Raw genomic sequence first — 14,672 nt, forward strand, 5'->3', positions numbered from 1 at the left:
TAAACAGATTTCAGAAATAAATCTAATTCCATATACTACATTCCTGGATATAAGAAATATATACAAGTATATGTAAATGTGTATAAATTATATATATATATATATATATATATATATATAATTAATGATGGAGATATGTTCCATAATTTTGACAGAGATGTATGTAGATCACCAAAAAGCTCTTGTAGATCATGTGCCAGGCTCTGAGTTTCAACATGGACTATACATACACACACACACACACACACACACACACACACACACACACACACATTTTTGTATATGTGTGTATACATATACGTATATATATATGTATATATGTAACATATGTACAAGTACACATCAAAAACCAGAAGCAAGCACACAAACATGTACAAGCATATATACACATAGTCACTCATGCATATTCAAATGCACAAACATATATGATATATATATATATATATATATATATATATGAACCTGTGCAATTCCAATGAATCATGGAACTCTGCCTGAGTTTTGGAACTGGCATTCAGCATTGTTACATCAAATAAGACAGAACTTAATGTCTTCTGACTGCTACCCAGATATTTTGGATTAATGGATGATTACAGACAGTTTATCAGTGATTTTCTTTATGGCACTTTTTACCTCCTGATTTCTCAAGCTGTAGATCAGCGGGTTTAACATGGGAATTACTACCACATAAAACACAGAAGCAAATTTATCAGTGTTTAGAGAATGGCTTGACTTGGGCTGCAGGTACATAAAAATGATTGTTCCATAAAATATGGTGATTGAGGTCAGGTGGGATGCACACGTGGAAAAGGCTTTCCTTCTTCCATCAGCAGAATGAATCCTCAGGATGGCAAAGACAATGAAGACATAGGAAATAACTACAATCACCATAGAGCAAAGGGTGTTGAAGCCAGCAATGATTAGCAACATCAGTTCTTTGACATGAGTGTCAGAACAGGCTAGAGCAACTAAGGGGACATCATCACAGTAGAAGTGGTTGATCACATTAGTGCCACAGAATGATAAGTGGAAGGTTGCTACTGCCTGAACAAGTCCCACAGTGAATCCATAAATGTATGTGCTGGCGATGACCTGAAGACAGAGCTTCCTAGGCATGAGGACCGCATAGAGGAGAGGGTTCCAGATGGCCACATACCTGTCATAGGCCATGACTGACAGCAAGTACATTTCACAAACAGCAAATGTGATGAAACAGCACACCTGAGTGGCACATGCATAGAAGGTTATACTCTTGACTTCTCGAAGAAAGTTTATAATAGTGTTTGGAGTGACTGAGGATGTGTAACAGAAATCAACAAAAGCCAAGTGGCTGAGGAAAAAGTACATGGGTGTGTGAAGCTGAGGGCTGACTTAGATTAGCATAATCAGTCCTAGATTACCCAAGACAGTGGTTAAGTAGATGACTAGGAACACAGCAAAGAGGATGACCTCAAGCTCTGGGTCATCTGTCAGTCCTACAAGGATGAACTGATATATTGTTGAACTGTTACCTTCAGCCATAGATTGTACAAGTGTTTCCTGCTGAAAAGCCTTCACCAACCTCATTCCAAGTGATTGTTTTCCTTTGGCTATAATCATGCAGAAAAGACGAGTTAATTCTGATTAGCTGATGTTACATTGAACACATTCTTAGTTATATCTTCACATTTTGCAAGCTTTTACACCAAATTATTTTTGTTGCTTAGATGTTCCAAAGTATGGATCAATAAGGAATTTTTTATGGGTAGAATGATAGTTTTTATAGCTTTGTATAGATATCCTACTTATTATTTCTTTCTCAGTAAGAGATAACTAAAAATTACTTGAATATGCTATATTAAATTCTTATAATTAACTGAATACTTTCTAATAATTTCTACTTCTTCATTTGGAATACATTAATTAGAGATAAAAAAATTTTAAATATTGACTTCAGAAATACTTATATGAATGACTCAACAGATTTTGAGTTATTTATATATGTGCCATATCAAGGCATATTTTTAAATTAAAAAAATGTTTTGTATATAATTTATTTTCAGATTTCTTTAGCTATTATATAGCTTTCACATTTTAGTGGAGGGAATGTATACACACATATGTTTATATATATGATACGTTCCTATGTGTACCCATCATAACATATGATATATATGTAGATAGTATATATTTACATATATATAGTTAAACTATGTGTATGTCATTGCAGTTATAAAATGTGTTTAACATTTTTAGAAAAGGAAAAACAATTTATTATATGATTTATATGCATGAATATAAAGCAACAACTGGAAACATCTTCAATGAGATTTTAAATTTAACAGTAGATTCCTGTTAAAATGTGGAAGCACTATTCAAATCACAGTGTATTTAGACATAGCAATTAGGTAAAAGACACACACACACACTGACACATACACATACATTCACACACACACACATACACACACACTCACACACACATATACACATTCACACATACACACATACACATACATACACATGCACACACATACACACACATACACACAGTCATACACACACACACATTCACACACACATACATACACATTCACATACACATACACACACTCACATACACATATATATATTCACACATACACACATACACATACATACACACATACACACACACACATTCACACATACACAACTAAACAAAGAAACAGATCTAGCTGTGTATGCTTGTAACATCACACAGGTTTCAGAAGCAGTAATATCCAAGGAGGTTTTGGCTAACTAAGCTAGTAAAAAAATTGTTTTAAATATATGAAACAAACAAACAAGGTAAACTTTTTATTTTGTGAGAGATCTAACCTCTAGTTAAGAAAAAGAATAAAGCCAGGTGGTGGTGATGCATGCCTTTAATCCAAGCACTTGGGAGGCAGAGGCAGGCAGATTTCTGAGTTCAAGGCTAGCATACAGAATGAGTTCCAGGACAGCATGGACTATACAGAGAAACCCTGTCTCAAAAAAAACAAAAACAAAAAAAACAAAAACAAAAAAAAAAAACAAGAAAAAGGAATGAAAGAAAAAGATAGAAATAGAGAGATTTGACCTTCATATCTTAGTTGGCTTCTGAATGCATGTTCACTAGTAGACTGCAAAATCACAATCATATGTATCCAACACACACACACACACACACACACACACTTACACACACTATAACCACCACCACAATCACACCACAACAGGCAAAGGTTAGACTTTTCAAGTTTCTTGACTAGATTATTTTTATAAGGAATCTTCACATATAGCCTTAATTATCTCAATTTTAAGTTGATAAAAAATATTTTCTTTCACTGAAAGAAATTTGCCAGATTTATTTGTCAATTAAATCAAATTTAATTCTCTTATCATATTAAAAGTGTCTGAAGTTTAATTTGCAGAAATCTACTAATAGGAATTATAACTATAGGAAATGAAACTTTTACAAAGTTTGAAATGTTCTATCATAGCCCTTCTAATTTCTGAACACTAATCATTATCTTTCTTTATTCTCACAATTATTTAGTAGTTTAACTGGTATTGTGTATAAACTGTCTGTCTATGGCTATGATATTAACAACTTCCTCTATATTTTCAATCCTAAGATTTTCCTTTAAAATTGCTTCCTTTCAGACTTTTCTCTATTTCTTTTCAAAGTCCCTACATACATCATGGTATACTGTATTTTAAACTAATGATTTATTGAGATATGAAGCATTATTGTTTAAATTATTTTATATTTATTATATTAATAATTTAAATCGTTTAGCAATTAATTAGTTGATTGATTATTTCCCATCTACTATTATATAGATATTTTATGCCTGCTTTTTGGTTGCTGTTTCCACTTACCTTTTACTTGGTCAATTATTTTTCCACAAGTCAATTGTCCAGAGCTTCACACAGCTCTTCCTTAAAATAGGTTTCTTGATCTCTTCATCTGAACAACCACTTCACCACTCTATCTGACCTCCCCCTCTTCACAGCTCCATCTTGAAATTTTTACTCTGAAAAATGATCAAATGGAAAACATTCAAAATTAAAATATTAATGTATTCTCACAATATTGTCCTTTCATTTTTTACCTCAGTTATGATAGTATATTTTTCATTTGCTTCTAGTCATTCTTTCAACTCCAGAAACCAAGCTTTGCATAGTTGGTCACCTTCAGTGTTTACCCTATATGAATTAAGGGCAAGATCTGTTACTGCAAGTAGCTTTTCTAATAATTAAAATATTCTTTTCTATATTCCTTCAAGATTTTCAAATTCAGATGTTTGTGATGTGTTTGGAAATGTTCTTGGTCTTTGATATTGTTTGAACTATCAAGAATGTTATTTAATATTTGCCTAAAAGTGAGTTGTTCTGAACTATCTATCTTCCATATTAGTCATTGTGAGATCATGGTTTTGCACTCAGTGGGATCATTGCTGACACGTGGAAAGGCAGTCATCTTATGGAAAGGCAGTCATCTTATCTTACTGTCAGATGTTCCCAAACTGTTCATTTCCCCCTGAATTCTTTTCAGTTTGTTGCGTGGGAAAGATCAGTGTGTGTATATAGGTTGTGTACACCCATATTTTTTTCCTGTACTCATCTTCATAAATGCATTTATTCTATTATAATTATTTCAGCTTTTGCTTAGTTTAAAATATGTACAACGTCTCCCCAGGGTTCCTTGCCATGAAATCCTTTCCTACTACACTTACCTGCTATGTATTCTTTAATCTTCTAGTCTTAGTTATGAGAAAAAGCCAATGTAGTTCATTTCTGTATTTATATTTTATGCTGTATTGGTTACTTTTCTTGTGCTGCACATAAAAAGGAATATCAATATTCGAGATCTTTCTCATTTTTCACATTTTGCTAAGCCTAGAATCCCAGCTTATCAAAAGGTATCACCATTATAAAATTGGCTCCTTCTTCTTCAGGTTTCTCTTTGGAAATACCCTACTAACCAGCTCCAAATCATATCAAGTTAACAACAGGAATAATCCACCACAAATCTCTGTTTACTATAGTCTGAAACTGTCTCTCAGCAGTTCAATAAATTGTTCTTTCTAAGTTTATCTACAGCTTCCTTCTTCCTAAATACAATCTGGCTTCTGTTTTGGCATGTGAGGAACATTAGGCCATTGATATCCCCTTTCGCAGTGAAAACTGTGACTATTTTACCTGTTCTTCACCTAAATATCTGTGTTTTCAATTCTTTCTCTTAAACTTTATATAGTGGTTTGGCTTCCTTTAATTATGCTTAAAGTAATACCTTTACCATTATATAACAATCCATATTATGAATGTATATTCTTGTTAGAGATTTTAATATATCCTTATGGGACAATGGTTACTTATTTCTTTTTGAAGCAAAAGTATAGATCTCTATGCTAAATGTCTTAGTCAAAAGGCAAGCTTACATATGCAATTGCTGACATGTAATTTCAATTTTCATATTCTACAGTCACCTATATTTCAAATATATAGATTCAAAAAAGTATTAAATTAAAAATAGTCCTACCCCAATATTATACTCTGGAATGCACAGAGAAAATCTTGCAAAGCTTGGTGTGGCCTCTGAAATATATCTACTTCTGTGAAGAAAATTTAATAGTTGAATGTGACTCATCATTTAACATGTAACAATCAATCAATAGAAATACTTAATAATAATAGGCAAGACTTCTTTATCATTTAACATGTAACAATAAATCAATAGAAACACTTAATAATAATAGGCAAGACTTCTTTAACAAATGATTAAAATTTTTGTTTCTCTAAATCCCCTTTGCATACCTAGATAGCTTTGAATGCTTACTCTATAAATACCACTTTAAAAATGTTCCCAATAGGTGAATCTGATATACCTTGAGGCAAGCTATGTGCGTGATACTAAATTGTAAGTTTTCTGGCTATTTAAATATATTTTATAGATGACTTGACACTATTCAATTTTTTTAACTATGTAATGCTAAGAAACTGAAGCAGAAATATAATGATGTCCCACAAACATGATTAATTATGCTATTGTTGATCTGTTGGGACCTAATTTTTAAAATAGGCAAAATAGCACATTAAATTGTAGATCAGTAGATTGTTCCCAGGTGTAATCAAACATTAGAAAACATTAGGATTGTTATGAAAAATAACCAGACAAAATACATTTTGATTACTTTATTATACAGTTTAATTTTTTACAGCAAGTATATTTCACAAGGTGAACATGTGATAAAGAAGTACAGAAGAGTAGCATACACAAATAAAGTCATACTTTTAACTTTTCACAGAAAATTCATGATCATGTTTGGGGTAACACAGAAGATATAACAAATGTGAACAAAACTAAGTGCTTAAGGAAAAGGTACATAGGAATGTGAACCCTGGGTTTACTGCTTGACTGCAGGAAGTCTCTTCAGATTCCACATTCCCACTTCTATGTGTCTCAACTAAGGTCACCCTCATTGATTGACTCCTAGGAGCCTACCCCATCCAAGGCCTCTAGTACATCCCCATCTCCCACATCTGATCCTGACCCTTCCCCATTCCCCTCTCCATCCCATCTCCCACCCTGTTCCCTTCCTCCACTTACCTCCTTTGACTATTTTGTTCCCTCTTCTGTGTAAGATTTGAGCATCCTTACTTGGGCCTTCCTTCTGGTTTAGCTTCTTTGGGTCTATGGAGTATATCTTGGGTATCTTGTACTTTAAAGCTAATATCCATTTACATGTAAGTAGATGTCATGCATATCCTTTGGATCTGGGTTACCTCATTCCAGATGATATTTTCTGCTTCAATCATTTTCCTGCAAAATTCATGATTTCCTTAATTTTAATAGCTGAATAGTATTCAATTTTGTAGATGGACCACATTTTCTGCATCAATTCTACAGCTGAGGGACATCTGGATTGTTTCCAGGTTCTGAAATTTACCAATTAAAATGCAATGACTATAGTGGAATGTGTGTCCTTGTGGTATAATGGACCATATTTTTGGTTTGTGCCCAGGAATGGCATAGCTAGGTCTTCAGGTAGAATTATTTCCAACTTTCTGAGAAACTGCCACATTGATTTTGAGTAATTGTATAAGTTTGCACTCCCACAAGAAATGGAAGAGTGCTACCCTTTCTCCACATACTCCCCAGCATGTGCTGTCATTTGAGTTTTGTTTTGTTTTGTTTTTCTTATCCATTCTGATGGCTGTAAGATGGACTCTCATGGCCCTTTTGATTTATATTTCCCCAAGACTACAGAGGTTGAAATTTTGTTTAAGTGCTTCTTAACAATCCTGTTGAGACTTCTCTGCTTAGCTCTGTAGCCCATTTTTTATTGGGTTATTTGGTCCTTTGGAGACTAACTTCCTGAGTTTTTGATGTGTTATGGGTATTAGCCCACTGTAAAATATAGCACTTGTGAAGATATTTGCTCTATCTGTAGACTGCCATTTTGTCTTATTGACAGTGTCCTTCAACTTACCAAAGCTTTTCAGTTTCAGGAGGTCTCATTTATCTATTGTTGACCTCAGAACCTGATCCATTGATGTTCTATTCAAAAATTATTCCTTCTACCAATGTGTTCAAGGCTATTTCCCACTTTTTCTTCTATTAGATTTAGAGTATCTAGTTTTATGTTGGGGTGTTTGATCCATTTGGACTTGAATTTTATAAAGGTTATTTATGAAAATATGGTTATATTTCCATTTTTCTACATGCAGATATCCAGTTAGACCAGTACCATTTGTTGAAGATGCTCCTCATTTTCGATTGTTTCGTTTTGACTTCTTTGTCAACAATCAAGTTCCTGTAAGTTTATGGGTTTATTTCTGTGTCCTTGATTAGATTCCATTGATCAATCTGCCAGTTTCTATACCAATACCATGTAATTTTTGTTACTCTTGCTGTGTGCTACAGCTTGAGATTAAGGATTGTGATTCCTCCAGAGTTCTTTTATTTTTTAGGATTGTTTTAGGTATCTTTTTTTGTTCTTGTTCTTGTTCTTGTTGTTATGGTTATTGTTGTTTTTCCATAGGAAATTGAGAATTGCTCATTCAAGGTCTGTAAAAAATTGTGTTGGAATTTTGTGGGAATTACATTGAAGTTTTGGATTGCTCTTGCCAAGATGGACCATTTGTCCTATGTTAACTCTAATGATCCATGAGCATGGGAGACCTATCCAACTTCTGATTTCTTCAATTTCTCTCTTGAGGGACTTGAAGTTCTTGTCATACAGGTCTTTCACTTGCTTGGTTAGAGTTAAATTCAGACATTTTATACTATTTGTGACTATTTTGAATGGGGTTTATCAGCTCTAGATGTTCTCTGATAGAGTTTTGGGGGTTCCTTATGGATGCTATCATATCAGTGAATAGCAGTATTTTGGGTATTTTCTTTCCAATTTCCAAGCTAGTGATTGAATGAGGTAAAGTGTTTGTTTTCTGGTTTATTACTAGGATTATATATTATTATTTATAGCACTGTTAGCATCTCGGTTTTATAAGAATCTCTTTCAAATTCTACTAATTGTAATTTCTTAAAGTCTTTACCCATGCTAATTCAATCAATCTTCTGAAACATTTCATAAGAAAAGTAATTCTTTTATTTAATTTTAAAATTGTGGAAATATGGGTTTTGTCCAAATCTAATAATTGCTTTTGATTTTACAGTACCAGATTTCATAGTGACAGTAAGTAAAACATTTCATTTTATTGTATTTTCTTCAGTTGTAGCATTCACATTTGCTTAAAATGAAATATTTAATTCTTATGTTAGAAACTGTTTCTTCAGGATTCTAATAAAGACTTCTTGAAAATCTACAATATGATGTATACAGCTTATCTTCCACTGACAAAAAAAAAATAGAAGAGAATTTAATAATTTCAGGATACCTCAAGAGAGGTTGAGATCTAGAAGGAACTAGGGTCATGGACTCTAACTCTGGAACAATGAGTCCCCATATAAATGCTTTCTTTCTTTCTTTCTTTTTTTTTTTTTTTTTTTTTTTTTTTTTTTTTTTTTTGGTTTTTCAAAACAGGATTTTTCTGGATCGCCCTGGGTGTCCTGGAATTCACTCTGTAGCCCAGGCTGGCCTTGAACTCAGAAATCCACATGCCTCTGCCTCACAAGTGCTGGGACTAAAGGTGTGCACCACCACCGCCTAGCTAAATGCTTTCTTTTTTAAGTTAACTCAGTCACGGTGTTTTGTCAAAGCATAGAACAGAATCTAAGACAACATAAATGAATTTGACAGCTACATTTCAGGATTTCTTTTTCATTATTATCCTAAGTTTACATCAAAATACTCACTTAAACTGTGTATATTGTTAAGCCCTGTTTACAATAGAACATTTCTATGAAACATTGTTAAATGTGCAACCACCATCAAGTGTTATGGGTATTTTTAGCTATTTAAATACATTAACTGTATTTATGAAAAACACACATATGTATGTATGTGTAATTTAGAATAGCTTATATAATGCAATATCTCAAATATGTTTACTGTTTGGTGATCTACTTAAAATGTGTTTAATTTTAAATTTGAATAAAATTGTCCCTGTTACAGTGCTGTCATCAGTCATTCCAGTGCTATGAGTAATTATGAGTGTCTTAAATCTACTAGTCATTACAATAACAAGCTTCTAGAAGGTTGTCCTTGGTACAGAAGTTTAGTTCATATCTATAAATATACCCGTAGTTCATAACTATAAATATACACGTAAAACTGACTTTAACCTTCAAGTTATGAGAACAAGAAAATATGCATATGGGGAGAGATGTATTCGAAGGACAGGGCAAATCTGAAGGAGGAGAATATTGGTAGATGCATGATCAAGATATATTCTACACATGTATGAAATTTCTGAGGAATACACTTTTAAATGTACAGTGTTTGTACATTTCCAATGAATTTTTTTAAATTTCTACAGGATGAAGTGTTTAATCTCTAAAGGGAGGAAGGTATAGAAAACAGAATATCTTTAAAAGATATAATGGTTTATGAATATTAAAGATTATGCTTTGAAATTATCTCCTATATATCTTATGGGAAATTTCAAATACAATTGTATTTTCAAGTTATGTAATTTTTAGCAGAAAATATAGTCAAATATTGGTTTCTTTCTATATTGTGATGTATTTTAAACAGATTATTCTAGGGAACTTAAAACACTATTTGAAATTATGTTCATTAACATACACACATGCAACAAATTTCAAACTCATTACATATTTAAAGATGTACAGTGAAGTAACTCTATTACATAATGTTTGTGTGTGTGTATGTTGGTGTGTATGTGTATGTGTGTATGTGTCTGTGTCTGTGTGTGTCTGTATGTATATGTGTTTTGTGTGTGTTTGTGTTTCTGTCTACTATATGTGTTTTGGTGCAATGTTATATGAACATTATAATGATATATGAATATTATAATGACATGTGAATATCACACTGACATGTAAATATTGTGACATGTGAATATTTAATGTGCATGAATATGATAATGATATATGACTATTATGATACATAGATGTCAAATGATATACCAATATTATAATGAATATGAATATTGTAATGAGGTATGAATAGTATAGTGGTATATGAATATTATGGTGATATATGAATTTTATGATGGTATATGGATGTTAAAATGATATATGGATGTTAAAATGTCATATGAAAAAGCTTTGCTTGTAAATTTATTTTTATATTGATTTACTTAGAAGTAGTTTTTTCTTTTCATATGATTTATTTCTCTTCCTTTTATTCTAATACATTTGTAGACCACGATGTGAATTAATAATCAGTGACTCGATATATGTATTCCTATTATATAGATATTTCAAAAAAATAAGTAATATAGTTCATTGCTCTTGCCCTATTATTTTCCATTATGGAAGATACAATCAGCCAGCCATCCAATAAAGTAGACCTTAATGTTTTCAACCTGTGGTGGTAATTTCCTCCTTTGTATTTATGTTGTACATGAGTCAGACATTCTTCTACAAAGTACTGTTAAAATTTTGAGTTCAAATAATTATCTGTGTGTATTTGTTGTTTTTTTGCATGATTTTTTTGAGACAGGGTTTCTTCATCTATCTTAGAATAGTTTCAAATGAGCTATGTGACCCAGACTGGCTTTAAATTTGTGATCTTCTTGCCTGAGCCTCTGAGTTCTTGGATTCCTGCCTAAGCTACCATGACTGGCTTCTGATTTTTAAGTAGGCATATCTGGTTGCATTTATTACTTCAGTATGTATATACATATTTATATGGATAAAAGAACACAACTAAACTCACCTGCCATAAGCATGAAAACCAGAACTACACAATTCACACTCTTTCTACAGTCTGTTCAAGCCTTTACAATGCTTATAACTAATTTGAAGGACTTTGGTTGTCATGCAGCACTCATCTACTTCAGTAATGTCTGTGCGTCAGGCCTAAAAACCTGATCACAGACCTGAGGCATATGCTTCAAAGGGAGTCAGTCTCCTGGGGTATTCAGTCACTGACATGTCCTAGCTCTGAATGTGTTCAATATTGGTCTCTGCTAATGTCTGTGGAGAGATCTGTGTGCTTTCTTTATTCGGGCATATAGGTGTACTAAGAAATATTTCATTATTAGCTAAAACTGAGACTAAACATTATTTCCTGGTTTCCACAGTGTTTCAATGATCCTAATTGATTTCCTAGCTGTAATTAGTTTAGAATTTTTTACAAAGAAGGTGTCTTACCAGACAGGGTGTCTCCAAAGTTAGAGATAGCAGTCAGGCACTAATTATCAGAGCAGTCACACACAAGGCAGAATTGCTTTACTAACCAGAGAGAAGTTGTAGGGCTTCCATCACTAATTATCTATGTTACAGCCAAGGATATTCTCAAGGACCTCCAGCTGCTTGCCTCAGACAGACCCTGAGAATTTACCTTGGGGCTGCTGAGATAGCCCAGCAGGAAGGACATCACTGCTCCTCCACTTTGCTACCCAGATATTTTAGATTAATGAATGATCAAAGACAATTTATCAGTGATTCTCTTAATGGCTAATTTTACCTCCTGATTTCTCAAGCTGTAGATGAGCGGGTTTAACATGGGAATTACTACCACATAAAACACAGAAGCAATTTTATCTGTGTTCAGAGAATGGCTTGACTTGGGCTGCAGGTACATAAAACTTACTGTTCCATAAAATATGGTGATTGAGGTCAGGTGGGATGCACACGTGGAAAAGGCTTTCCTTCTTCCATCAGCAGAATGAATCCTCAGGATGGCAAAGACAATGAAGACATAAGAAATGATGACAAGCAGCAGAGAGCAAAGGGTGTTGAAGCCAGCAATGATTAGCAACATCAGTTCTTTGACATGAGTGTCAGAACAGGCTAGAGCAATTAAGGGAACATCATCACAGTAGAAGTGGTTGATCACATTAGTGCCACAGAATGACAAGTGGAAGGTTGCTATTGCCTGAACAAGTCCCACAGTGAATCCATAAATGTATGTGCTGGCGATGACCTGAAGACAGAGCTTCCTAGGCATGAGGACCGCATAGAGGAGAGGGTTCCAGATGGCCACATACCTGTCATAGGCCATGACTGACAGCAAGTACATTTCACAAACAACAAATGTGATGAAACAGCACACCTGAGTGGCACATGCATAGAAGGTTATACTCTTGACTTCTCGAAGAAAGTTTATAATAGTGTTTGGAGTGACTGAGGATGTGTAACAGAAATCAACAAAAGCCAAGTGGCTGAGGAAAAAGTACATGGGTGTGTGAAGCTGAGGGCTGACTTGGATTAGCATAATCAGTCCTAGATTACCCAAGACAGTGGTTAAGTAGATGACTAGGAACACAGCAAAGAGGATGACCTCAAGCTCTGAGTCATCTGTAAGTCCTACAAGGATGAACTGATATACTGTTGAAATGTTACCTTCAGCCATAGATTGTACAAGTGTTTACTACTAAAAAGCCCTCACCAAACTTATTCCAAATGATTCTTTTCCTTTTTCTATAGTCATGCAGAAAATAACAGTTAATTCTGATTAGATGATATTAGGTTGACTACATTCTGAGGAATATCTTCGCATTATATGTGGTTTTACAGCAAATCATCTTTCTTGTTTAAAAATTCCAAAGGTTGAATCTGTATAGAATTTTTTATGGGTAGAAAGAAGGTCTTTCATAACTTTGTATGAATATGTTATCTTTACATTATTTCTTTCATAGTAAGATATGACTGAAAATTAATTGAATACAATACAGTAAATTACTATAATCATATGAATACTTTCTTAAATTTCAAGTCCTTCTTCTGGGATACATTAATTAGAGATTAAATTTTAAACATTGACTTCAGACACACTTAGATGAAAGGCAATATATTTTGAGTTACTTATTATGTATGTGCCATATAGTCAAGGCAAATTTTAAATTAAAGTATTATTTTGTATAACTATTATTTTATTATATCTATTAGAGATTACTTTAGGTATTATACAGCAGTTTCAAATTAAATGGAGGGGGATGAAAACACATTCATATATAATATGTACATATCTATGATATACGTCATGTACACATCATATCATTTATATCATATGTATATAACATATATCACTATATAATATGTATTTTATTGTTATTATAAAATGTGCTTAATTTTTTGAGAAAAGTAAAAACTGGGACTGGCTCTGTGGTTAAGAGCATTGACTGCTCTTCCAAATGTCCTGAGTTCAATTCTCAGCAACTACATGGTGGCTTACAACCATCTGTAATGTGATAGGATGCCCTCTTCTGGTGTGTCTGAAGACAGTTACACTGTACTCATATAAATAAAATAAATGAATCTTTTTTTAAAAAATCAAGTAAATACTAAAATGTGGTTTGTTGCTTTAACAAGTGTAGAAGGAAGGAATTCCACCAGCACACTAAAAAAAAAAAAAACAAAACAAAAACCAGTAAAATCTATTTACTATATGCTTCAAATACCTGAATATAAAGCAACAACTTGGAACATATTACTTTTTTAATTAATCTTTTTTTGTTTGTTTGCTTGTTTTTAATTCTTTAATCCTTTTTTACAGTCAAGTCTTTATCCCCTTCCTGGTCTCTGACTGTTTCTGATCCCACACCCCTTCCTAATGTCTTTCAGAGGATGTCCCTGTCCAACCCCACACCCCCCACTTCTCCACTCCCTGGGGCCTCAGATCTCTTGAGAGTTAGGTACATTTCGAACATCTTTAATGATCTTTTAAATGTAGAAGCAGATTCCCAATTCTTTAAAATGAGGCAGGACTATTCAAATTAGTGTATTCAATCACAGCAAAAATTGCCAATGTTCAGAATCAAGAATGTCCAAGAAGGTTTTGACTAGCCAAGGTAGCAGAAAAAAATTTTTTTAAATAAATGAAAAAAAAAAGGTGAATTTATAGTCAGTAAAACATCTTACCTCAACATAATAAAAAGAATAGGGACAGACAAAGACATCTGTATCTCATATCCTAGTTGGCTTTTCAATGAATATTCACTAGTAGATTGCAAAATCATAATTATATGCATGGAACACACACACACACACACACACCATACCCCTACTGCAAATAGGCAAAGGCCACAGGTTTCAAGTTTCTTGACTAGGTTATAGTAAAAAAGAATCATCAAGTATATCTTTAATTATC

At 33.2% G+C, this 14,672-nt stretch overlaps 1 protein-coding gene and 1 pseudogene across 1 annotated transcript; both read right to left on the minus strand.

Annotated features, from left to right (window-relative positions):
- Positions 1–579: 579 nt before the first annotated feature.
- On the minus strand, positions 580–1,521 carry LOC116092082 (annotated as a pseudogene).
- A 10,472-nt stretch (positions 1,522–11,993) lies between these two features.
- LOC116092083 (olfactory receptor 5AL1-like) lies at positions 11,994–12,935 on the minus strand. Its single transcript, XM_031373441.1, has one exon. It carries the CDS (start codon positions 12,933–12,935, stop codon positions 11,994–11,996), a length of 942 nt encoding a protein of 313 aa, XP_031229301.1.
- Positions 12,936–14,672: the final 1,737 nt, after the last annotated feature.

This window comes from Mastomys coucha, unplaced genomic scaffold (genome assembly GCF_008632895.1).
Source record: "Mastomys coucha isolate ucsf_1 unplaced genomic scaffold, UCSF_Mcou_1 pScaffold15, whole genome shotgun sequence".
In the NCBI taxonomy this organism is placed as follows: domain Eukaryota; kingdom Metazoa; phylum Chordata; class Mammalia; order Rodentia; family Muridae; genus Mastomys; species Mastomys coucha.

What these genes read in the sequence shown, in the direction of transcription:
- LOC116092083 (XM_031373441.1), bottom strand. Translation starts at nt 12,935, where the DNA reads ATGGCTGAAGGTAACATTTCAACAGTATATCAGTTCATCCTTGTAGGA.